The sequence below is a fragment of the Scyliorhinus torazame genome, chromosome 3 (assembly GCF_047496885.1).
Source record: "Scyliorhinus torazame isolate Kashiwa2021f chromosome 3, sScyTor2.1, whole genome shotgun sequence".
Taxonomy (NCBI): Eukaryota; Metazoa; Chordata; class Chondrichthyes; order Carcharhiniformes; family Scyliorhinidae; genus Scyliorhinus; species Scyliorhinus torazame.
This window is the reverse complement of record NC_092709.1, coordinates 82,506,079-82,533,828: the sequence shown is the minus strand read 5'-3', so window position 1 is coordinate 82,533,828 and position 27,750 is coordinate 82,506,079. Positions and strand designations below refer to the sequence as shown.

Sequence of the window (27,750 nt, the reverse complement as noted above, 5' to 3'; positions counted from 1 at the left end):
AAGTTCTGCTGATATCAGGTAAATTAAAGAAAGCTGGAGACAACGTGTCTACGAGAACACAAATTAGACCCAAATCAAAGTCAAAATTATGAGCTGGGGACACAATTTGATAATAATAAAACTATAGAAATGACAGGAATCAAATGTCACACCACGTTGAAATCAAAGCATTTTTGAACATCACAAAGGAAACAATGTAATCAGAGATCTATGAGATGAGGTCATGCTCAAAATGAATACTTAGTCGTGTTAGAAAAAATTAGATTAAAGGTACCTTTTATAATCCAAGTGAAATAAAAGTTATTTTACAATAAAGTCATAAAAACTTAATAACTGTTAGAAAAATATATAAACCCGAAGAAAGGGGACAGCCAGCAGAGCCAGCTCTCACAGCTCGGTACATGGGAAAGATAGAGCATAGCAACTGAGCAGAACAGCGAATACATCTGAGGAAGACCAAAAGCTAAAGAAAAGTGATTGTCAAGGTGGGCCTGAAGGTCCCTTCAACCAACCAGGAGAATCCAGAAGCAAGATCTTTTTATTTTCCTGTAAAGACAGTGATTGCATCTTTTAAAAGAAAAAATATAATAAAATAACCTAAAAGCTTTAACCTGAAACAGTGGTTATTACAAAGCCGACTTTACTTACTTAGCAATGCAGGACCCAGAATATCGATGCTACTAAGTGGTAAGTAGGTAAAATTCTTCTGTGAAGGTATGGGTTATACCGGGGGATAACTTGAAAATATAGTTTGACCTGAATAACACCCACCTAAGCCTGCATAGGAGTCAGGGAGTGAGAATCCCTGTTCACCATTTAGGATATTGACCCTTTTTGGTATAGGGGGAATTATAAGAATAGTGGTGAGTTTTTAACTTCAGACCAAAAGTTGATAAACCTCCTGGAACTGATGAGCTACATCCCAGAGTGTTGAAAGAGGTGGCTAGAGATTGTGATTTTGTTGGTGGTCATCTTCCAAAATCCTACAGATTTTGGAACAGTTCCTTTAAATTGGAAGGTAGAAGATGTAACCCCTCTATTTAAGAAAGGAGGGAAGAGAGAAAATAGCAACCGACAAATCTATTAGCTTGGCAATGGTAGTAGGGAAATTGGGAGAATCTATCACAAAGAGTGCAATAACTGGACACCCGGAAAATCATGGTAGAATTAGGAAGAATCATAAAATCATAGAATCGCTACAGTGCAGAAGGAGGCCATTCGGCCCATCGAATTGACATCAACCTTCTGATAAAGCACACTTCCCAGACCCACGCACCCGACCCATCCCTGTAACCCCACAAAAGTCATCATGGATTTAAAAGGGAGTTCTTGTTAGTGTTCTTTAAAGATGTAACTGGCAGAATAGATAAGAGGAAACAGTAGATGTGGTTTATTTGGATTTTCAGAAGGCTTTTGATAAGGTTCACACAGGAATTTAGCAAGTAAAATTAGTGCACATGGCTTTAGGGGTAATAATGGCATGGATTGAGAATTGGTTACTGGACAGGAAGCAGCGAGTAGGAATAAACAGGTCATTCTCAAGTTGGCAGGCTCTTACTAGTGGGGTACTGCGTGGGCCCCAGCTAGTCATGATCTATATCAGTAATTTGGATTTGAGGACTAAATGTAATACTTTCAAGCTTGCTGATGACACAGAACTAGGTGGGAATGTAAGTTGTGAGGAGGATACAAAGAGTCATCAAGGGAATTTAGACAGACTAAGTGAGTGGACAAGAACTTTGGTAGGAAAAACAGAAATGCACAGTATTACTTATATGGGGAGAGATTGGGAAGTGTTGGTGTCCAGAAGAACCTGGTGTTCTTGTTTATAAGTAATTGAAAGCTAACGTGCAGGTTCAGCAAGCAATTAGGAAGGCAAATGGAATTTTGGCCTTTATTGCAAGAGTATTTGAGGACAGGAATAAAGAAGCCTTGCTGCAATTGTATTGAGCCTTGGTGAGATGTATGTGGAGTATCATATACAGTTTTGGTCTTCTTACTTATACTTGGCATCGAGGGAGTGCAACAAAAGTTCACCAGACTGATATAAGGGGTGGCGGGATTGTCCTTTGAGGAGAGATTGAGTAGGAGACTCTGAGGGGGGGATGGGGTGGGTGTGGATGGAGCTCTCAGCAGGCGGCCCAGGGGCTAGAGGGAGCAATTCTCCTCTCTGAACCCCAAGCACCCATGTATGCACAAAGCCGGTTCACTAAGGAGGCACATATTGAAATCTTCCACCTGTTGCAGACCTGCGACATTAGATAAGGGAGAGGACGGCAATGTCATTACCTATAAAGCTAACCATAGCCATGAATCTCTTTGCATCGGGCTTATTCCAGGTCCGAACACGTAGCATCTCGCTGATCGCCAACCACTGATGTACCCTGACATTCTGTATGCAGAGACATGGATGAATGATCACATGGTTTCACCAGGGTAGTGAGCTTTCCCATTGCGCAGGCTGTCACAGACTCTATACATGGCATTTGGTAGGCAACACATGTAAATTCAGAGATGTGCCACAAGTTCAAGAAGTTCCACTCCCTGAATGGGCAGCTGCTTAAAACATCAAGCAGGTAAATGCCCAGTATTATGCCAGCTGCCATGATATATTTATTCAGTGCCCCTGCACTGGCTCATGAGCATTTGAATCACAATGGAAAACCCAGAGGCTGCTGACTGGCTGACAAGGACTATTCACTGACCATCCGGCTTCTGACTCCGGTGTCCAACCCAAGGACATATGGACAGCAAACACATAACTGGAACTATATTGCCACACAAAATGTCGGTGAGCAGAACACTGGAATACTTTGGCAATGCTTCAGTTGCCTGAACCACTTTGGAGGAGCCCTCCAGTACTCGGCAAAACATGTCACAGTATTCGACATGATTTCTGCATCCTGCACAATGCCACCATTATGAGGGCACAGCGAGACATACAGCAGGCAAATGAGTTGGAGGGATAGAACAACTCTGCCCTTTTCCAGATGGGCCATCCTTGTTTCTCTCATCCAATTACATTGTCAGTGAATACAAGGCTATCAATCCCTCACCTCTGTTACTGAATATCATTGTGTTCTCTTGGTTAGAATGCTGAAACAGAAGCCAATTCAAAACAACTTCAGCAATGTTGCATCCAATATTTCTTCCAAAAGTCAACCATTCATCCTTGTACATCCCCAAAGTGCCCATGTTCCTGTGCCTTTGTCTGGCCGAGTGTTCCTACTCAGTGCTGCGCCAGTGGCTGTCTTTCAGTGGAGCAGACTGTGGATGTCTGACAGGACAACCTCGAGCAGTTCTGGCTGCAGAAAGCCTGACTCATTGGTTGAATGGCAGGGGTGAATGACCATAAGACACAGTGCCGTTTCCCCTGCCTTTTCCCCGTAACCCTGCACATTGTTTCTGTTCAAGTCATCAGCTAATGCCCTTTGAATTCCTGAGTTGAACCTGCCCCCATGACACTTCCGGGGCATTGCATTCTCGAAGCAAACCACTAGTTGGGTGAAAACGTTTTTTTCTCTCATCACATTTGCCTCTTTTGCAAATCACCTTAAATCTGTGCCGCCTCATTCTTCATCCTTTTACGAACAGGAACAGTTTCTCCCTACCAACTCTGTCCAGCCCCCTTATGATTTTGAAAATCTCTATCAAATCTCCTCTCAGCGTTCGTCTCTCCAAGTCCCAACCTCTCCAATCTATCCCCATAACTGACATTTCTCATCCTGGAACCAGTCTTGTAAACCTGTTCTTTACTCTCTCCAATGCATTCACATTCCTATGGTGCGGTGCCCAAAAATGCACACAATATTCCAGCTGAGGCCTAACTAGTGTCTTGTGTAAATTCAGCATAACCTCTTTGCACTTATACTCTATGTCCCTGTTAATAAATCCCAGAATACTATATGCCTTATTAGTTGCTCTCTCCATCTGTCTTGCCACCTTCAATGGCCTGTGCACACATACACCCAGGACCCTCTGCTCCTGCACCTCCTTAAGAATTTTACCCCTTATTTTACATTGACTCTCCATGTTCTCCTGATGTATCACCTCACACTTTTCCACATTGAACTTCATCTGCCACCTATCTGCTCATTCCATCAACTTGTCTATGTCCTTTCGAAGTTCTACACGGTTCTCTTCACAGTTTACAATGCTCCTAGGTTTTGCGTCATCTGCAAACTTTGAAGATATCCTCTGCACACCAAGATCTAGATCATTAATACATATATTAGGAAAAGCAAGGGTCCCAATAATGACCCCTGGGGAACACCACTACAAAACTTGCTCCAGCCCGAAAATATTCATTAACCATTACTCTCTGCTTCCTATTATTCGGCCAATTTTGTATTAATTTTGCTACTGTCCCGTTTATTCCATTATCTATAGCTTTTATCATTTGTCTTTCTGCTCCTCAGCCCTTCCTCTTCCACCTCTACCTGGAAGGAGAAAGGCACAATGATATGTTTGTTGTTGAGGGAAGAGTTGGGGAGTAAGAACATCTGCAGCTTGTAAACCAGGAGATTATGGAATGAGGGTGGAAGTGGGATTTGGGAAGCAGGATCAGATATGAGATAGTGTCATCTTTACTTTCAGCCTCTCTGCTATCCACAGTCTCCATCATTGCTGCAGAAATGAGCACTCTCTCCTCCATTGGAATAATGAAATGCAGTCGTACCTGCTTCCATCAGTCAGAAGTTGCTGCCTTTTGTTGTGCAGCATCCTGTCCTGCAACAGAGGGTGGGGGAATTGTGTCTGTGAATATGGTGACATTTGTTTGGGTGTTATGGTTCTCACAGTTGAATACCTGGCTGAATGTCCACTGCTGTGAGATTTGCAGCAGTGCTAAATCGTGAACATATGAGAATATGAGTTGTCATTGATAGAGATTGTTGGCGGATGAGTGATGGGGGTGTGGTGCATAAAGCAGTGTGTGAGGCTAGTGGAGCAGCTGGTGGGTAAGGGCCTCTGAATATGCATCTATGAAATAATAGAATAATCGCAGCACCCAACAAGGTCATTTGATCCATCGTGTCCTTGCTGGTTGATTGCGGGAGTAATTCAACTCGACCCACTCCCCGCCTTTTCCCTGCATCCTGGCAAATTTGTTCTCTTCAGATAATGATCCAAATCTCTTTTGCCTCAACCGAAATTGCTTGTGCCACATTCTCCAGCGGTGCATTCCAGATCCTACTGACTGTTAAAAACATTTTTCCTCATGCTGCCATTGCTTATTTTGGCAATCACTTTGAATCAGGTTTCTCTGTTCTTTTGCAACTTGCTCTGTCACCTCAAGAGATTTAAGCACAAATAAACCCATTATACACTCTGGGCGGAATTCTCACTCCCGCAGCACCCATTTGCGCCCCCCCCCCCCCCCCCCGCCCCCAGCGGGATTCTCCGTTCAGGCAGCTGATCAAAGGGGTTTCCCATTGTGGGCACCCCTACGCCAACGGGAAATCCACGGGCGTGAGTGCTCTGCCAGTGAAGCAGAGGATCCCATCGACAGAGAATCCAGCTGCCTTTATTTTAAATTGTCTCTCCTCATTCTTCCTACCAAAATGCATCACTTTGTACTTTTCTGCATTATATTGCAACTGCCATGTGTCTGCTCATTCCACCCAGTCAGTGTCCTTTTGAAATTTACTACTATCCTCCTTACATTTCACAATGATTCCAAGTTCTGCATCATCCACAAATTTTGAAATTGTGCCCTTTACACACAAGTCTAGGCCATGAATACGTATCAAGAAAAGCAGTGATCCTAACACTAAACCCTGGAGAACACCACCATATACCATTCTCCAGTCCGAGAAACAATCATTCTCCACTACTCGTTCTTTCCTGTTACGTGCAGCATCATATCCATGCTGCTACGGTCTATTTTACTCCATGAGCTTTGACTTTGCTGACAAGCCTGTTGAGTGGCACTTTTTCAAGTTGAGGTACAACAAATTAACATCATCAGCCACATCAACCTTCTCGGTTCCCTCTTCGGAAACTCAATTTGGTTAAACATTAACAAATCTGTGCTGGCATTCCTTGATTAATTCACATTTGTCCAAGTTACCCTCATGTATTTTGTGCCAAATGGTCATTTCTAAAAGCTTGCCCACCACTAAGTTTAAAATGGCTAGCCATAGTTGTTGTGATTATCCTTGCACTCTTATGTGAACAAGTGTGTAATATTTGCAATCCTCCAATCCTCTGGCACAATCCCTGTATCTAATGAGGGCTGGACGATTATGACGAGAGTCTCCGCAATTCCCACCCTTACTTTGCTCAGCATCCTTGGATTTGTCCCTTCCAGTCCTGTTGACCAACTTTGGTCACTTGTGTGAGGTTATTCAACTTCTTGCACTGCATCTAGGTCTTCCAGGTTCAACTTCGGCATTGACCACAGCAGCTATTTTTTCCCACTGTCTTTACAGGGTGTGGTTGGAGAACCGTATTCCCATTTGGATAGAGATCTCTCGTGTCCAACTCCTGCATTAGATCCTCCAGGTGTTGTGACACAGAACATTGAAGCACACTCTGTGCCCTGAGGTACCAGAGTCACTCTCCTTGATCATCAGACACTCTTCCACAGTCACTCCCAACATCTTCTCCAGTGAAATTGCTTGCACCTCCCATTTAGGTGCAGGTTGGCTTTAAGTCTGCAACTTCCCGTACCAGCCTCCCCGATCAGGCGCCAGAATGTGGCGACTAGGGGCTTTTCACAGTAACTTCATTTGAAGCCTACTTGTGACAATAAGCGATTTTCATTTTCATTCAACTTGCTTGAACTGGTTCTAACCTCTTACAATGCTGTAGCCCTTACTCAGGTGTGCAGCCATTCAACAACACATTAAGTGCTGGCTGCACACTGCAATCACATAAATGAGCAGGCAACACAAAATGCCTACAATGGAAACAATGGGTCTGGGTTGATCATGCTTTCCGATTCCCATGCTGGAATTTCAGGGCCGGAATCTGAGAGAGTATCCAACACAGATTGGGAATTTGGAATGGTGGGCTGGGAACAGGGTGTGTTGCCAATCTGGCAGGAAAGGTGTCAGAAAGGGAGCTTGACATCTTCCCGTCATCATGGTATTTAAAAAAAAATCTATGGGAAGCGTCGCTGGTTAGGCCAGCATTTATTGCCCATCCCTAGTTGCCCTTCAGATGGCGGTGATGAGTCAGCTTCTTGAACCGCTGCAATCCCCGAGGTGTAGGTACACCCACAGTGCTGTTAGGGAGGGAGTTTGAGGATTTTGACACAGTGAAGGAACGGTGATATAGTTCCAAGCCAGAAGGTTAATGTCTTGGAGCGGAACCTCCAGTGGTGGGGTTCTCAGGTATCTGCTGATCTTGTCCTTCTAGATGGTAGTGGTTGTGAGTGTTGAAGGTGCTGCCTAAGGAACCTTGGCGAGGTCCTGCACTGCGTCATGTAGATGGCACACACAGCTGACACTATTCGTTGGTGGCGGAGGGACTGAATATTTGGATTTGGGTTTATTGTCACGTATACTGAGGTACAGTGAAAAGTATTGTTCTGCGTACAGTTCAGACAGATCATTCCATCCATGAAGGTGCAGGGGAAGGGGTTTGTGGAAGGAGGAGCAATCAAGCGGGATGCTTTGTCCTGGATGGTGTCGAGCTTGTTGGAGCTGCACTCATTCAGGCCTGTGGAGCATATTCTATTGCACTCCTGACTTGTGCCTTGTTGATGGGGGGTCAGGAGATGAGTTACGTGCCGTAGGATTCCTAGCTTTTGATCTACTCTAGTAGCCACAGTACTAATGTGGCTAATCCAGTTCAGTTTCTGATCAATGGTAACCCCCCAGGATGTTGCCTGTGGGGGATTCAGTGATGGTAATGCCATTGAATGTCAAGGGGTGATGGTTAGATAATCTCTTGTAGGAGATGGTCATTGTCTGGCACTTGTGTGGCACGAATGTAACTTGCCACTTGTCAGCCCAAGACTGGATATTGTCCAGGTCTTGCTGCATTTGGATATGGACTGCTTCATTATCTGAGGAGTCGCAAATGGTGCTAAACATTGTGCAGACATCTGCGAACATCCCCACTTCTGATCTATGAGGGAGGGAGGCCATCGATAAAGTAGCTGAAGATGGTTGGGTCTAGGACACTGCCCTGATGAACTCCTGTGATGTCCTGGAGCGGAGATGATTGACCTCCAACAACCTCAACCATCTTCCGTTGTGCAGCGTATGACGCCAGCCAATGGACAATTTTCCCGATTCCCATTGACTCCAGTTTAGCTAGGGCTCCTTGCTGCCATACTCGGTCAAATGCTGCCTTGAAGTCAAGGGCAGTCACTCTCATCTCACCTCTGACATTCAACTCTTTTGTCCATGATTGAACCAAGGCTGTAATGAGGTCAGGAGCTGAATGACCCTGGTGTAACCCAAACTGAGTGTCCGTGAGCAGGTTATTGCTGAATAAGTGTCACTTGATAGTACTGTTGATGACTCTTTGCATCACTTTGCTGATGATGGAGAGTAGATTGATAGGGCAGTAATAGGCTGGGTTGGATTTGTCCTGTTTTGTGTGTACAGGACACACCTGGGCAACTTTCCACATTGCCGGGTAGATGCCAGTGTTGTAGTTGTCCTGGAACAGCATGACTAGGGGTGTGACAAGTCTTCGGTACTATTGCTAGGATATTGGTAGGGCCCATAGCCTTTGCAGTATCCAGTGCCTTCAGCCATTTTTTGACATCATATGCAGTGAATCGTATTGGCTGAAGACTGACATCTGTGATGCTGGGGACTTCTGCAGGAGACCAAGATGGATTATCCACTTCTGGCTGAAGATTTTTACGAATGCTTCAGCCTTGATTTTTGCTCTTATATGTGCTGGGTTACTCCATCATTGAGGATGGGGATATTTGTGGAGCCTCTTCCTCCAATGAATTGTTTAATCATCCACCACCATTCACGGCTGGATATGGCAGGTCTGCAGAGCTTAGATCTGATGCGTTTGTTGTGGAATCACTTAGCTCTGTCTATTACTTGCTGCTTATAGGCTGTTCGGCACTCATGTAGTCCTGTATTATAGCTTCACCAGGTCGACACCTTATTTTTAGGTATGTCCTGTGTTGATCCTGGCATGTTCTCCTGCACTCTTCATTGAACCGGGGTTGATCCCCTGCCTTGGTGGCAATGGTAGAGTGGGGGATATGCCAGTCCATGAGGTTGCAGATTGTGGTTGAGTACAATTTTGCTGCTGTTGATGGCCCACAGCACCTCATGGATGCCCAGTCTTGAGTTGCTAGATCTGTTCGAAGTCTATCCCATTTAGCACATGATGGAGGGTATCCTCAATGTGAAGACGGCACTTTGTTTCCACAAGGACTGTGTGGTGGTCACTTCTGCCGATGCTGTCATGGACAGATGCATCTGCAGCACGCAGGTTGGTGAGGATGAGATCAAGTATATTTTTCCCTCTTGTTTCCCTCACAACCTGCTGCAATCCCAGTCTAGCAGCTATGTCCTTTAGAACCCGGCCAGCTCCGTCTGTGGTGGCACGACCGAGCACTCTTGGTGATGGATGTTAAGTCCCCCACCCAGATTATATTCTGCGCCCTTGCCACCCTCAGTGCTTCCCCCAGGTGGAGTACTGATTCATCAGCTGATGCTGGATGGTATGTGGTAATCAGCCAGTGGTTTCCTTGCCCATTTTAACCTGAAGCCATGAGACTTCATGGGGTCCAGAATCGATGTTGAGAACTCCAAGGGCAAACCCCTCCCTACTGTATACCACTGTGCCACCACCTCTGCTGGGTCTGTCTTGCAGGTGAGATAGGACATACCCAGGAATGTTGATAGTGGTGTCTGGGACATGGTCTGTATGGTATGATTCTGTCAGTCTGACTATGTCAGGCTGTTGACTAGTCTGTGAGACAGCTCTCCCAACTTTGGCGCAAGCCCCCAGATGTTAGTAAGGAGGACTTTGCAGGGTTGACTGGGTTGGGGTTGCCGTTGTGATTTCCGGTTTCTGGGTTGATGTCAGGTAGTGGTCCATCCAATACAACTGAGTGGCTTATTAGGCCATTTCAAAGGGCATTTAAGAATCAATCACATTTCTGTGTGAGCCACATGTAGGCCAGACCAGGAGAGGATGGCAGATTTCCTTCCCAAAGGGCATTCGTGAACCTACTGGTTTTTTATTAGACTTTTAGTTCCAGATATTTTATTGAGTTTAAATTCCTCCAGCTGGTGGGATTCGAACCCGGGTCCACAGATCATTACCCTGGGTATCTGGATTTCTGTTCAGTGACAATACAACTTCTCTCCTGCCATGCCTGTTATTAGCAGCAATAACATTTGCAGTGCAACAACCCACTGGCTGACCAATTAAATCACTTAATTGTCCAATTATGTGCCACCTTTCTATCCTCTGGGTATTTTGCCCACATTGAGAAGGTCCACCACCAGATGGGGCAACCACCAGGCAAATCCTGGGGGCCCTCCAGCAGGGCCCTGGAGGGGGAACTCTCTACTACATGGCCAACAGAAGGGCCTTCCCAGTGAAATCGGCCTCCACTAAGAAAACACGACAGTCAATGCACAACAAGGAAACAGCACCCTCTCCCCCCCCACCCCCAAATCCCACACAACCACGATGCCTAGGGCTTGTATTCCTGGCTTTGGCGTGCACCCCGAAATCCACTTACTCTTTGAGGATGCCTCACCATTGAGGAGCCTGCATCCAGGAACTGGAGTCTTAGCACTGGCCCTGCTGAGTTTTAATGAGTTGCCAGCCCTCTGATTGGGTCTGCAGCTCAAGGGGGTGGGCTGCCACTCTCTATTAAACGGCATCCCCAGCAGCCACTGATTAACAGAGTTTCAGGTTGGTTCCTCTTTTCAGGCCTGCCGGTGGGATTTCTCCTAAAATGGAATAATTCAGCCCAGTCTGTCAGACCGATGGTGTGTGGGATATCCCATTCACTAAATATTTCCAGCTTGAGACACTGGGTAATGGAGCAGACCAGTAATGCTGGCTATTTCTGTTCCTCGCTCTAGCCCATGGGTTCAGAGATTGCCCCCACACCTCCCCAATCACCTAGATGAGATCTGCTAAATCAGGAAGAGAGGGATTAAATATGGATTTGATCTCTTCTTTGAGGTTATTTTAACCTAATCCAATCTTCACTAAAAAGTAAAAGTGAGGAGTGTGTAAGCTGGACATCCAATGCGATCCTGTCAGTACCAGGTTAGATGTAGGGTCCAACTCTACAGGGCAGTTACCATTGATTCTTTGGGTGGTGTGAGTTTAATTTTTTTTCAACTTTGCAAAGTGTTGTGTTGGGAACAGAATCTGTCTCGATGCGATAGGAAGAACACTCTTTCAGTTAATTATAGCTTCTTACTGAAAATATACAGACTAGGTTTCACAGTGTGATGTCCAGTCTCAAACAAAGTTAGTTACCTACCTCTGTATTTTCCTGTTGGGTCATAACAACCCTCTTCTTCACTGACGAAAAACCGATCGCAGTCCGTGAAATATGGCCATGCCATTTGAATCAGTTCAAATGAATGCTGACAGTCTCTTTTCAGTGCCTCACAAGCATACCGACAAGGCTTCAGAACCATATTGTTTTCACAACGTGGAGCAATGATGGAACAGCCCAGCAACTTGAGATCAGTGTTACATTCTCCATTCAGCAGGTTGTCCAGGACGCTGATAAGAACATACTCAGCACTTATCTCAGCTTCTTCTCTCGATATTTGACCAATCAAGTTAGGGAACATAATCTTTGAGTAAGACATACCAGAGCAGTAACTTAGATAATTATTCGAACACTGTGCTGCAGAAACATAAAATAGAACAAGTTAGTGAAATTAGCTGTTGATTGCCATGCTCTGGGATCAGTTATGGTAACGGGTTGATCAGATCCTTTTTCTAAAAGTGCGCACATTAGGGATGAGTACAGGTCACAAAAAACAGAAACGAAAATAAATTTCACTTTGTTTGATTTTATCAGATACTGCCAGGTCTAAGATTTGTATGGTTGAGCTTTAGATGGCCTGGATTTTGGGTAAGTAATGTTCGTAATACTGCCAGCATTACCGAGTGAAACTGACCCAGAAACCTACGGTATTCACACATGTGCAGTGAATCGTTGGAATCCAGAGGTCCTATTCCCCCACAGTGTGTGCTGCTGAAGTCACTGCTGGTGGCATTCTTTTAAAAATCACTGAACTGGCAAGAACTCCCCAGTTTTATGCTTTAATATTGTTGTAAGCCCACCTCTCCTAAAAAGGTTACAACTTGTTAATGAGGTAAAACTCAGTTTGTAATGGCCTATTAGATCACAACTACTGTTGAAAAAATTATTTTCTCATGGTAAACAATTTTTATATTTGTGCAATGTCAATTTTTAAAATTATGTTAAAAATGCTATTTTTTATACATTTTTTTGAATATTTCAGTTTCTATTGTGTTTATTTTAGTCTTTATTATATGTTCTGTAAAATTTCTGAGAGGTGAAGGGTAATCATTGCATTTACCACCTGGTTTTCTGTCAGTGAGAATTCTTTGATGTGATTGGCTGGAGGCTTAGAGATGCTCCTTACTTTTTACCATATTCCAATTTATGCTGGGAACAGGGAATTCCAAGCAACAAGTGTCACTAGGTCATTGTGGACAGCTTTATCTGGCATCAGCTGTGAGCGCTATTGCTTCACTGCTGACCACAAAATCAGAGCCATTATTTCCACTTTTTTAGTGTTTGCAGCAGAATTGTCTGCATTGCTGAAAAGAACAACCAGCTCAGCTTATATCTTATATCATGGTGACATCATGCACAACCATTGCAGTGATATTTTTACAATGCAATATGATGTTTGGCTATAATCCACATCATAACAGCCTGTTTTAATACAACAAAATGTATTGTGTATCTTCAAATCAAGTACTTTGTACCATAATTTAATTAAATTGTGTGAACTTGGGAGTTGAAAGAACATTTTTGAATGTTCCCATTGATAAAGTAATCAATAACATTTTTAATAAGCAACTTGCGGTTTGATTTTGAATGGTTTCTTTGAATTGATCAAGCTAAGTATTGAGGGTCTGCTGCATTATTTCTGGTGTGTTCCGACAAAGGATAAATTTTCTTCTCTGCAGCCACTTGACTGAGTGGCGGGACTGTTGGAGTTTTAATACAGTTGGAGAATCCAGGCTGAGGGCAAGAGGCTCATTTTATAATTATTATTTAATATCTCATTACTTTATTTCCAAGTCTGGAAAATAAGAGTGAAATTGATCGAAAATATTTCAACTGCGTTGTCATGCCAATTGAAATCAAACTAATTTCTCAGTTTATGAATTAAACCAGCACAAAGTTAGGTGAAAACACGTGTGAGAGTTATAAGTATCAGGAAATAGTGACAGGCTGGGGCTAATTTTTCTGGAAAAAAGAAGGCTAAGGAATGATCTGTTGTAGGTTTTTAAGATAATGGATGGGCTTAACAGGCTTAACAAGACAAATCCAATAGGGAATTCAGGAGAGGCGTCTTTACTCAAAGAGCAGTAAGGATGTGGAACGTCTATCAGAAGGAGTAGATGAATCATATGGATATATTTAACGGTATGTGTGAAAAGTATATAAGGGAGAAAGGAATAGAAGGGTATATTTAAATGATTTGATATAGAGGAGTGGGAGTGAGTTTGTGTAAAGTAAAAACATTAGCATACGCCAGTTCGGGTGAATTGGGCATTGCTGTAGACTCTGGGAGAGAAATTTCCTGTGTAACCAGTGGCACTATGGAGACTCACCTCAATTTCCCAGTGCCAGGCAGTACAGCTCCTGTGATGACCTCGCTGCACTGCCTGTCCGTGAGAAATCGAGGTGTATCTGCCCAGGGCTGCTAGAACATGAATGAATTTCTCTCCCTCAGTGCAAATCGATATTACACCACCAATATGCAAAATATTACAAGGTAATGAAAAACATCAGTATGGAAATAAAATAACTGGCCAGCATTACTGATGTGAATGGATGAATAATTTATTTTTACCAGCCCACTTTATACAATGATAATCATATTGCTGAATGAGATGACAATTAAGAAACTTCAATCGCCAGTATTTGTACATAAACTGACATTTCTGCCGAGCCTTTGAGTGAATTTGGTTCAACGAGCTTCAACGGGATCATGACTTGCATAATCTTCCAAAATTGTTGACAGAGGTACAGGGAAACTAAAAGAAATTGATCCTTACCTGTCTCTGCAGCTTCAACCTGACATCGCCCTGAAAGAAAAAAGGTATAGTATTCAGTGAAAAAGAACAGTACCAGTGCCAGAAATGAACAAGGGCCATTTGAAGTCAATGGGAATACAAATTGAGAGAGGTATAGAACGGGCGGCTGAATCAATCTGATCAGTTTTTCACTGTCAACTGAAGTCAAAGCAGACATTTGAAACATATTTTAGTGCGTTGTCGCTACTTATAAGATGCATCTTCTTGCGAGTATCAATGATAGTTGCACAGGGCTGCTCGAAGCGAATGCTGGTGGGTCTACTGATTGTATCAGGTTTATATTTCACATGCCCATTTTTAAAATCTCTTTTGACCCACTTTCTTTCCTATTACTTACAAATCCTTTCATTTATTTTCCTTGCCCCGCCCTTTTATACATCAGCCAGCTTTTTTCATGCCCTTTTGTTCTGTTCATGCCTTCTTGAGTTGATCTTCCTGCAGCCTCCATAAGTTTTCACCACTTTCCGACTTTTTCAAAACCTGCCTGCAGATCGCTCAAACTGCGAACTCCTCTCTGTGACAGCCTCAGCATGTCTGCATATATTTTGAACTATTTTCCTCCCTCATGTGATTGAGTTTGATTAAGAAGTTCCTTTACCCTTCAGTTCCCAGTTGTTATGATCTGCGCTCAAAACATAAGCCTGTCTTTTCTTTTTACAAATGCTGATGGAGCTGTTGTGTAGTTCTAACACATTCGGAAATGGTTCTATCTCTGTGCTCCGTTAGCAGGTTCAGCAGCATTAGCTGAATATTGATCTGCCGTGTAAATTGTCAGAGCTCAGTTTGAGTTTCAGCTAACAGCCGACCTTCATGGCATTATGGGATTGTAACCTTCTAATTTAGTCATTGTTCAGTTATGGTGGACACTGGAGGCTGTTCATATTAATCATTATAACCAGGCTGCATGGCACGGAGCGACAGAGATGAAGAGCTAGTCAGTGAACAAAAAAGGAAATATGATGATCTTGAACCTGAGATTCTTTTACAGGCCCACTGGGGTGCAGAGATTCCATTACAATAACCTAAGGTACAATCTGATATGAAGTTTGTTGGGAAAAGACACAATGATTACCTAAGAGACTCGGAAGGTCTTATTTCTGAAGAAGACCAAATGGATGCAGGTAAGAACATAGGAAATAGGCGCAGGAGTAGACCACATGGCCCCTTGAGCCTGCTCTACCGTTCAATAAAATCATGGCTGATCACCTGCCCCACTTTCCTGCCCACTCCCCAGATCCTCTGTTCTGTAAATAAGACTATATTGGTGACCCCCCTCCAATGGCAGTATTTGTCAAAGGTATGCACATGTGTGACTTTAATTACTAACAGTGATGATACTTTTTGACATTTAGAAAGAACCTTTCTGTATAAAATTGGCAAGCGGCCAAAGATAACAGTTTGACATTATTTTCATCTGTCCTAAGCTTTGTTTGCACTAGTTTTCAGAGTGATTCTGCTCGCATTCCCTCGGTAACAATTTCTGCTAATGTAATTTCTGTTTTGTTCAGTGGGTGATTGTAACTGTGATTCTCTTTTACCAATTCTGTGTCTTGCGGTTTTTGAAGGAAAAAGGAAACGCAGGGAATTATTTTTCTTATATTTTACACGCTAATTGCCTCTCCTTTCATCCAAATAATATGTTTTTAAAATACTCCAACTTTGTCGCAAATATTCGTCGTCGGGCCTGATTAACCCAAAATACTAACCATTTTAGCATTTTATGTCTTCCTTTGTCACATCGTGGACTGTTTTAATAACATTGGCAATGCAATAACGATAGAGAGGCCTGGAAAGTGCAATTTGATATCAGTCGGTGACGTACTCAAGCTAGGAAAAGCATTAACTGAACTCACATTATAGAGTTAGAAGCAACTGATGACTGTCACCTCGAAGAGATATGCTGGTTGTAAAAATGGCTCAGGTTATTTCCAAAACCACAAGAAGGTTTGAAGAAACAGATTTTGATTTGTTGTTCCAAGTCTGAGATGTTTTTAATCAGGTATGACAGTGCTTAGTAGATCAATTGATTAAGAAATCGTGCCAGATAAAATAACACAGCTAAGCTTTCCTTGGATGAGACAAGCCTACTCCTTGTGACTTACTTTAATCTTCAATATTAACAATCACCGTTCAATTAATTTTTCAGAAAATATGAACTAATCGTTCAGCATTAATCCATATCCACATGTCATAACCCTCATTTGGGATTTAAAATGCACCAGCATTAAACACAATAAATTATCTATAGCATGTAGCACTGAAAACCAATCCACTCCTCAAAATGCAAATTCAAAGCTACTAATTCAAATGATCTGATCATTCAGGTTTTAGTATTAAATTTGTTCTACTGAAACTATTTGATAATTCATAATTTCAGGTGCAAAATGGACTTTGAATCATTGGGGGTAGGTTTTCGTAACAGTGAATTAATTCACTTGTCTAGCACGATATGCTTTATGTCACTGGTAGATTAGGATTGCTGTTCTGCATTTGTGACGAGCAGAAAAGAACTGTTGTGAAAAACTCAATATACTATGACCAAATCATGTGCTCATAGATACCAACCCAAGGTGTTGACCGAGTGATAAAGCAATGTGTTCAGTTGCAGTTTAATACACTGACATGGGGAACTAATCTCTTCACAGTAGGGGAGCCGGCAGCTGGCCAAGCTCCAGCTTACTGCGGCAATGGACTTTGCCTTGGCTCTTTAACTCAGCACCCACCTCCCAGTGTTGCAGCCAGTCACAGAGTGCAGGCATGATGACCCGCTCCAGTCAAGGAAAGGATTTCTATTTAAAGGGACCTCAGGTCATAGGGGTGGCCATGCAATGATAGGCACCTGACTACTGCAGGGGGGTGAGGCCTTGGAGATCGGCAAGTTGGCAGAGTCCATGGACATCGGCAATAGGGAGATGGGGCACACCCACACACCTGGTGACAGGAGTAGATATCATACTGCAACTTAGTACATAACAATCTCTCATGTTGAATTGTTATCACCATTGTCACAACACCCTGGGCTAGTGTGCGGTCAATTCCAGCCCCACTTGACCCGGAGTCACAACACAGATGAAATTGCATTTTATTTTAAAATGCCCGAGTTCTTTGGTTGAGCCCAATAAACTACAATCACCAGGTTTGTAACTTTAAAACACATGTAAACGTTTATTGGGTACAGTAAATGACAGAAAAATGTACTGGGCTATCTACTACCCCTTTCCCAGCCTCCCTTCCTAACTTGCCCCACTCTCTATCTACATGCACACACAGACAAACAATACAGAGAAGGGTTGTGGAAAGGGGAAAAAAAAGTATTAATAAAAATAAAATAATAACGATCTCTTATGCACTGGGATGATTTCCAGCCAATATCTTACTGAACACTTTTGTTTGGTACTTCTTCCTTCTAGGCTTGAGATGGTTTTCTCTCACAATGTTGTCTACCTTCTCTGAAGACTCAGCATCATTTCAGGTTTACAGCAAAGGGTGTGCCAGGCACTCATTGCTTTCAGGACAATAGGACAGTTCTTTCACTTCAGCAAGCAGGAGAGAGACTGGGCAGTATGTTCCGTTTTGCCGGCGCCGGGGTTTCCCAACGGCGTGGGGCTGCCCCACAATGGGAAACTACATTGACCGGCTGGCTTAACGGAGCATTCCGCAGGTGTGGTGAGGCAGAAATGTGGCGTGGCAGGGCGGAGCATCCCGCCCACTGTTCCTTTCACTTCCAAGGTCTAAACACTTCTGCTAAGTTCTCTCAGAAAGCATCAAGCAGGAACCAATCACTGAATGTTGTCAGGCAGAACACCATCCCTGGCCAACCCACTAGTTTCCAGTTAATTAATCAAACTAAGTTCCTCCAAATTTGGTTCCTAAGATCCACTTGGCGCCGAGAAGTCTAGTTTCTCCTCTCTAAAAATAAAACCTGGGAATATAATGTCCTGGCAAGCGGCCTGTTTCAACAGTCTTTTGCTTAAAGACAAATCCTGATTATGGGTCCACAGACAAAAATAATAAAAAGAATATAATTGGGAGCAAAAGAAATACACAGACAACACTCTTATACCATTTAATGAAATGCCAAGATTTGCTGATTTTAGAGTTTGAAGCCTTTCCCCATGTCAATTCTAAATGTCTTTCATCTCCCACAGGTCCTCCCAGCCTGATGGCAAAACTGGGCTGGGAGGAGGCCAAGGTGTCCTCAGAAGAGTGTGCGCACTCTGAGGGGAGCTGTGTCACATGACTAGTGCACCCACACCTTGGTGTGGTGTCCAATAGCGATGGTTACGCTGTCATATGGGATGGGGTGCATCACATGTGAGCAGGATGGATCCAATGGACAGGGATAGCAGGGGAGAGTTCCTGTTGGAGGGCACAGGACAGATCTAGCTATGTTCAGCTGTACACAGGTGCTGTGCCTCAGGGGTCAACAATTCTACTAGGTCAACAATTCCATAGCAGCAAGAAAGTGTGTGAGGATCTGTCAGCATTTACAGAGGTGCATCCTGTGAATGTGATTGGAGGAATCTGTCTCGACCATTAATTCCATGATATCCCAGGCATTTGTTTCATGGAAAGTGTGGCCATCTGCATGTTGAATGAGATGTGGCAGGAAGCCGAGTGCATGCTGGTCCAGGCAAATAGCCATAACACTCAGTCTGCCATTTTGAACCTCGTCTTAGCCATTCAACACCTCACTGAAGTGCAGCAGAGCTAGAGGCACAACTGTCAGCCAACTATGGCGATGTTGGATACTTGCCATACCCCCTCTCTCTCCCTCAGCAGCCACGGTGCCTGTTTCACAACTTTTAAAAGCACAAGTGAACCTCGGCACAGGGAATTCCCTCCAGTGGAGGTGGAGAATCGCAGAGGCCCCGGAGAATACCACGTCAGGCCCGCTAATGATATTCCAACAGCGTTTAATGTACGTGTGGAGTGGAACGCATTGACGCCGCTGTCGAGGCACTTGGGAATTGTGATTTGACGTGAAATCAGCATCAAAACTGATTCTCCGCCCAATTGCGTTTTCTGATTTTGGCGTTGGCCGATGGAGAATCCTGCCCATGTGTCTGGTGATGTGCAACGGCATACCAAGTAAAAGGATGTCTCGCACAGGGCATTTACCTCATGGAAACCAACACGACCCCCACACAGAAAAGCCCTGTGGCTATCGGTGAGACGTGAGGGGACAGGACCATGAGATCTGGAAGCCCCTAGCTTCGGACCGCATGTAGGCAGTGGAATTTGATTCAGTTGTCTCGCTCTTCGAATAGGAACAGGAGAGGGTTTCAACAGCTTTCTTCATGACTGAGCATTCATCTTTAAGATCCACTTCAAGGAGGGTTATCTTATCTTCCTTCGGAATGTTGGAGAGTATGATGTCGAGGGTGGAGTGGAAGCCTTCTTTGGACTCATCATTGGCATCGGCATCAAGGGTTGGGGCTTGGGCACTCATGGCCGTTGCCTGATGGTTCTTGGCAAGTTGCAGACGGAAGGTTGTGAGACACCCGTTGAGGACGACAGGGAACTCTGAGAGTCGATTGACGAGTTTATTCTTGATGGCAAATCTAATTCCATGCGTCCTGGGCTGATCCTTGGGTTTGCCTCTCCAGAAGAAGGTGCAACCACCAGCACCTTCCCTCAGCTTCCCTTCGCCTGCTCTTCAGGTGTCTTGCAGGACAGCGACATCAATGTTAGAGTGCTTCCAAAATTAACTTTGATTTTCTGATTGAAGGTAGATGAGCTTGCAGGGTGCAGTTTTCCAGCCAGGTAGGAGACAAAACAGACTAGCTTGAGGGTACATTTTCTAACCCTTCCCCGACGGGGGGTGAGCAGAGTGGAAGAAACTATCGCCTACAAGACCAAGACTGGTTTGGTGAGAACGACCCCACCATTCAAAACCTCACTGGCAAGAAGAGAAAAGCTTTCCGCACTTGGTAAAATGAAACAGCCAACAAGACAAAGAGGAGAGCTCATCAATCAGCAAAGGTGAAGGTACAAAGAAGAACGAAGGAAATCAAGAACCAATGGTAACCTGAGAAAGCTAAGGACTGCAACACCTCATTGACAAGCATGACACTCGTGGCTTCTTCGTTGCCACCAAGGCAAAATATGGACACAACGCCCGAGGTCTCAAACCGGAGTGGAGAAAGGACAGAACCCTCTTGAGATAAAGAGAAAATATTGGCCTTCAATGGAGAGGACACTTCAAAGAACTCCTAATCCATGATACGATCATAGATGAGAAGGTGTTTGAGGAAATCTCCCAACTCCCCATCAAAGATGATCTTGGACTCCCATCAAGCGCGAACAAAGTCGAGGCGGCCATCAAACACATGAAGAATAGAAGAGCTGCACGAAAGGATGGGATTCCAGCGGAGATTTTCAAACTTGAAGAAGCGATCACCCGTCATCTCCAACAGCTGTTCCTGAAAATCTGGGAGAGAGAAGAATTTTCTGCCGACCTCCAGGATGCTGTCATCACCAAGAAAGGAGACAAAGGGGACTGTGGGAACTACCGAGGATTCATCGTCAGGAAGACCATCACCCGAATCCTCTCCAGCCGCCTTCTCCTATTCTCTGAAGAAATTCTTCCAGAATTCTTCCAAACTAGGGAACAGCGGACATGGTTTTCACTGCGTGGCAACTTCAAGAGAAATGCAAGGAGCAACACCAACCACTCTATATTGCCTTCATCGATCTGACTAAAGCTCTTGACTCAATCAATCGGGGAGTGCTATGGAAGACCCTATCAAAGGTCAGTTCTACGGAGAAATTAATCAACATCCTTCGACTACTCCACGACAAAATGTCAGCGACTGTCCACACCGATGGAAATAAGACAGAAACCTTTGAGGTCAAGACTGGAATCAAGCAGGGATGTGTCATTGATCCTTCCTTTTCTCCATCTTCATCACCCCATCCTTCACTTTGTCAAAAACAAACTTCCCGGTGGAGTAGACATCATCTACAAGATGGACAGAAAACCTTTCAACCTCAACCGATTGAAATCCAAGAAAATGATACTGGCATCACTCGTGGAACTTCAGTCCACGGATGACATCACCATCTCCACTCTCAGAAGAGAATCTCCAAGTCATGCTTGACACCTTTGTGAAAGCATATATTGCTGGGTAAAGGAATATTGGAAATTGAATTACCTTCTTATGGTGGTATTGAGATTTATAAACCTTTTTGGCTGGTGTAATATGGTTCATTTTTCTTGTTTAATAAACATTTCATTCTTCATGTTAAAAGCTCATCAGCAGGCTCCTGTGAATTTGTTCAATATCTTTCTCCATGGGGTCTAAAAAAAATTATGATTTAACAGTCAGGTTTCACTCTGGGATTTGACTTGTCCAGTATTAACATCAGCTGGGATCGTAACACAGCTAAATATTGATGGAGCGAAATCCCTTCTGACTGACTGCTGGATGTTCGGCGAGTGCCTTGATTGCCACATGCGTTGAGTCAATGAGTCCCTGCATCCTGTGATACAGCCACTGCAGCCGACCTGTGAGACCTCCATATCTGACAGTGTGAAAGCAAACAGCAGTGTTAACCTTGCCATACATGGCATCAGTACCTGGCAGATACACTTGGTGGGATTTGACTTGTCCAGTATTAACATCAGCTGGGATCGTAACACAGCTAAATATTGATGGAGCGAAATCCCTTCTGACTGACTGCTGGATGTTCGGCGAGTGCCTTGATTGCCACATGCGTTGAGTCAATGAGTCCCTGCATCCTGTGATACAGCCACTGCAGCCGACCTGTGAGACCTCCATATCTGACAGTGTGAAAGCAAACAGCAGTGTTAACCTTGCCATACATGGCATCAGTACCTGGCAGATACACTTGGTGGGAGCAGATGAGATCCTGCAGATGTCACCAACAGACCCCTGGAAGGAGTTGGAGGTGAAGAAATTCAGGGCTGTGGTGACCTTGATGACCCTGGCAATGTGTGCACAGTTGGTTCTCTTGGATGTCTTGTTCCAGGGGGTTGCAGATGTCACTAATGACCTGCAGCAAAAGTCTGAACTGCCTGAGGCATTGTTGGTCCATCATGTCGAGGAAGTTGATCTTCTGCATCTAAATCCTCATCGAGGGGAATTACTTCCTCCTTCACGTTGTGTCCATTCTATCTGTCCTGTGATTGCAAAGAAGTTCTGTTTAGTCACTGTTCTTGCTGGTGCTGCGGTGTTATTATGGCTGCTGCTCCAGTTCCTTAACAGAGGAAGCATGCTGCAATGAATGCTGGGAGCAAGAAAGTGCAGAGCAAAATGAATAAAGCCCAAGGTCAGAAGAATGACTTGCACAAAGTTGGAAATCACCTGTCAAGCAGGGAAAGCATGGTCTGAGAATGGGTTCTGTCAGCACTTAGACAGGGAAGCAACTGATGCAATTTCGCTCTTTTAGAAGCCTTTCAGCTTGTCAGTTTCACTGCTCAATGGCTCCCCATTGTGCTCTCACCTTGTTAACTCTGGTGCAACTCAGGTAAACCAGGCACTGCTTGTTAAAGTCAGAATTCTGGGTTAAGGACACAACTAATTGATTGTTTTAACATTTTAATGACTGACCCAACAGCTCCACAGGGGTTTCCAGCACAGTTCCAAATATCTCTAGCTTCTCACCCGCAACGCCGGTAAAAGCTGAAAGCGAACGGGATCATGTTGAGTTTCCGACATGTTGGGATTTGGGGGGGATTCAAACCAAAATTTGCCAAGTTAAAATTCTGACCAATACCTCCCAAATACAATCCGTATCATAACATGCATTATAAATACCAATTATATTGACCTACTGAAGAGTCAATGTTCTCAGGCTGTTAAAACAGTAGGCATGCATCAACTAGATTATCCTAGCTCATGTGAACGCTCTGCTTTCAATAGTCATTACACAAATATAGCTTTCTAATCAATTCATCAGAAAATGAATATATGCCTGAACATGTTCAGTCACGTTCTTAATTTGAAGGCAGCCAAAGCAACAATTATCTAGTCTGCGATGATATTATTTAATGTATCTTGTTTATTCAATCAGGTTTTGTGTAATGAAGATATTAATCAGCTGTCAGTCTGCTGGTGCAGTGTGAAGTTCATTGTTTAATTTATTCTAGTGTTCAGCAACTGTATCTTCTGGTGAAAGGCCGGGAAGTCCCCCGGACTTGTTTGGTTGCATCCCAAGATATTAAAAGGAAGTTAATATCCTAATAATAATAATATCCTAATAATAATAATATCCTAATAACAATTAGTATCCTATTACCTATGGAAATAGTGGGTGCACTGGTAGTAATCTTCCAAGAATCCTTAAATTCTGAAGATGTCCCAGATGACTGGAAAACTGCCAATGGGAGGTAGACAAGAACTACTTACAGGTGAATTAACTCATTGGGAAAATGTTAGAGCCCAACAGAGGCTGTTTAGCACAGGGCTAAATCGCTGGCTTTGAAAGCAGTCCAGCAGCATGGTTCAATTCCTATAACAGCCTCCCTGACCAGGCTCTGGAATGTGGCGACTAGGGGCTTTTCACAGTAACTTCATTTGAAGCCTACTTGTGACAATAAGCAATTTTCATTTCATTATAAAAGATGTAATGATGAGGTTATTTACTTTGGAAGCAAAAACAGGAAGGCAGATTACTACCTGAATGGTTGTAAATTGGGAGAGGGGAGTGTGCAGTGGGACCTGGGTGTCCTTGTGCACCAGTCGCTGAAGGTAAACATGCAGGTGCAGCAGGCGGTAAAAAAGGCTAATGGTATATTGGCCTTCATTGCGAGAGGTTTCGAGTATAGAAGCAGGGATGTGTTGTTGCAATTATACAGGGCCTTGGTGAGGCCACATCTGGAGTATTGTGTGCAGTTTTGTTTCCTCCTCTGAGGAAAGATGTTTTTGCTCTTGAGAGAGTGCAGCGAAGGTTTACCAGACTGATTCCAGGGATGGCGGGACTGTCATATGAGGAGAGTTTGACGAGGTTGGGATTGTTCTTGCTGGAGTTCAGAAGAATGAGGGGGGGATCTCATAGAGACATAACATTTTAATGGGACTAGACAGGGTAAATGCAGGGAGGATGTTACCAATTATGGGTGTGTCCAGAACCAGGGGCGCGATTCTCCGACCCCCCACTGGGTCGGAGAATCGCCGGGGGCTGCCGTGAATCCCGCCCCCGCCGTGTCCCGAATTCTCCGCTACCAGAGATTCGGTGGGGGCGGGCATCGCGCCGCGCCGGTCGGCGGGAATCGCACCGGTTGGCGGGCCCACCCCTGCCGATTCTCCGGGCCACGATAGGCCGAAGTACCGCCGCTGTCAACCCTCGCCAGCTGGCGTGGATTAGACCTCCTTTTCAACGGTGGGACAAGGCGGCACGCGCAGGCTCCGGGGTCCTGGGGGGGGGGGGCGCGAGGCGATCTGGCCCCGGGGGGTGCCCCCACAGTGGCCTGGCCCGTGATCGGGGCCCACCGATCCGCGGGCGGGCCTGTGCCATGGGGGCACTCTTTTTCTTCTGCCTTCGCCATGGTCTTCACTATGGCGGAGGCGGAAGAGACCCCCTCCCCTGCGCATGCGCGGGGATGCCGTGAGCGTCCGCTGACGCTTCCACGCATGCATCGCCCGGCGAAGTCCCTTCGGCACCGGCTGGCGTCGCACCAAGGGCCTTTCCCGCCAGCTGGCGAAGCAGAAACCGCTCTGGCGCGGTCCTAGCCCCTCAAGGTGAGGGCTTGGCCCCTAAAGGTGCGGAGAACGCCGGACTGATCTGCGCCATTTTTGCCGCCGGGTGGCGGACATCGCGCCGTTTGCGGAGAATCCCGCCCCAGAGGTCACAGTCTGAGGATTCAGTGTAAATAATTTCAGACAGATATAAGTCGACATTTCTTCACCCAAAGAGTGGTGAGCCTGTGGAATTCATTACCACAGGAAGTAGTTGATGCTAAAACATTGAATATATTCAAGAGGTGGCTAGATATAACACTCTGGGAGAATGGGATCAAAGGCTATGGGGAGAAAGCAGGATTAGGCTATTGAGTTGGATGATCAGCCACGATCGTGATGAATGGCAGAGCAGACTCGAAGGGCCAAAAGGCCTCCTCCTGCTCCTATCTTCTAATCAAACAGAGTCAGCATGGCTTCATGAAAGAGAAATCATGCCAGACAAATTTAGTCGAATTCTTGGGGGTGGTAAGGAGTAGGATAGATTCAAGGGAACCAGTAGATGTAATATACTTGGATTTTCAAAAAAACGTTTGAAAAGATACCACAATAAGAGAAGATCCCATCATTTTGGAGGTAGCATACCAGCATGAATAGAGGATTGGCTAACTGATTGGCTAACTTGGGATAAGAAGGGCCATTTCAGAATGACAACCTGTAACCAGTGGGGTGCCACAGGGATCTGTGCTACGTCCACAATTATTTACAACATAAATTAATTACTTAGACAAGGGAAATGAATACACTACTGCCAAGTCTGCGGATGACACAAAAATAGATGGGAAGGCAAGGGGTGAGAGTGATGCAAAGAGTCTACAGAGGGATATAGGCAGGTTAGGGGAGTTGGCAAAACTTGGCAGATGGAATATACTGTAGGAAAATGTGAAGTTATGCATTTTGGTAGGAAGAATAAAGGAGCTGAATATTAGTTAACTGGAGAAAGACAGCAGAAATCTACAGCACAGAGGGATGTGGGGGCCTTTGTCCATAAATCACAAAACATTAGCATGCCAGTTCAGCAGGTAATAGGGAAGGCAAATAGAATGTTGGCTTTTATTTCAAAGGGAATGGAGAAAATAGGGAATTCCTGCTACGTCTATACAGCGCACTAGTTAGATAATATCTGGACTACTGTGGTCAGTTTTGGCCCCCAGATTAAAGGAAAGATATACTGGCATTGGAGGCAAAGAAGGTTCAGTAGGTTGGTTGATGTGGAGGAATTTTCTTATGAGTAGATTGGGCCTGAACTCATTGGAGTTTAGAAGAAAGAGAGGGACCTTATTGAGACATATAGGATTCCAAGTGGGCTTGACAGGATATATGCTGAGAAGTTGTTTCCCCTTGTGGGAGACTCTAGGACCAGAGGGAATAATCTTCAAGTATGGGATCGTCCATTTAAGACAGAGATGAGGAGGACTATTTTCTCTCCGAGAGTAGCGAATCTGTGGAATTCTTTACCGCAGAGAGCTGTAGAGGCTGGGTCGGTAAGTATGTTCAAAGGTGGGATAGACAGATAGTTAATCTGATGCTCCACCCCCGACTGGCCGAGTTCCTGATGACGTGGGTCACGTGTGTCTCACCCGTCGGGAACTCGGCGTGGTGGCTGCGGACTCAGTCCCCAGTCGGGGAGGGCCGATCCGCAGGCAGGGGGGGGGGGGCATTATTCGGGGTTGGGGTTGTCGGGGGACCGCAAGCCGGCCGAAGGGGAGGACTATTTCAAGGTCCGGGTCAGCCTTGTAGCCCGGCGCGGTCACTGCAGGCCGCCGCTGTGTGCATGCGCGGTCACGGACCCGGCAATTCTCCGAGGCATATCAGCAGCCCGAGCCGGGTGCTCTACGCTGCCGTCCTGCTGGCCCCCAGCAAAACTGGGAATCGGTGGCCATTTTGCGCCAGTTGTTCTGGCGTAAAATGCCGCTGTCACCACGCCGGCGTGGGGACATAGCCCCAGAATTGGAGAATCCAGTCCATTTTCAACTTTTTATCCCTGTTTAATTTAACAGTAATAAATAGCTCCTGGAAAAGAACAATGTTCTTCACAGTTCTTTTAATCAATTATTTGGAAAATGTTGCAATCAAAGGAAGCTTCTGACATTCTGTCCTATTAGAGCAAAATCTGGATGGTGCATAATCAAATGTTTTTTAATAACATGCCAGTAGCTTCATCTGTGGAAGCAATTTTAATGGAGCAAAATATGATCCTTCAGAGGCATTCAAAAATGGCATAACTTGAATAATTGCTGCTGCGAGTTATAAACTAATAAGAAAAAAGTACTCCAGCATTGCATTGTGATATGATGTAAATGTACCTTTAAGGATATGTATCTTAAATGGCTGTCATTACCACTGAGACAGGGTGTGGTGTGGTAGAACTTGCCCCTCTGCTCAAGATAAAGCAGCAGACCTGCAAGGCAGGTGTGCCAACATGGTCCCCCAGTTAATATTGTGTGTATGTTGTCCTATCTTCTAAGAAGGAGTCAACATTTAACCAATCCTTGTCAGACGATTGGTACATTTACCGCAAATAGAAGAATGTAACATGGTGGCAGCATGTATTTGAAGATTTGACAGGGAAGTATACAAATCACAACCCTTTCATACACAGCAGAAGAACTGGTGTGGAAGTGAAACAACTATCAACTCACCAGGGACCCCTTGAGAGATTCAGTGGCCTCATCCCAACACCAAGTCAGGTGCAACGAGGCAACTAAATCATGCCCATTTGTTCTAGGACCTTATACCTTGCTCCAGCCAGCAGGCACTGGGACGCAGTAAG

The 27,750-nt window shown here is 44.7% G+C and overlaps 1 protein-coding gene across 1 annotated transcript in view; it reads right to left on the bottom strand.

Annotated features, from left to right (window-relative positions):
- Positions 1-27,750, bottom strand: part of cpz (carboxypeptidase Z) — an 86,982-nt gene that overhangs the window by 37,467 nt on the left and 21,765 nt on the right. Inside the window, exons 2-3 of the mRNA XM_072495919.1 lie at positions 14,236-14,265; positions 11,441-11,815 (exon numbers count right to left, since the gene is read on the bottom strand). Coding sequence (XP_072352020.1) covers positions 11,441-11,815; positions 14,236-14,265 — 405 coding nt within the window. The remainder of the gene's footprint in view (positions 1-11,440; positions 11,816-14,235; positions 14,266-27,750) is intronic.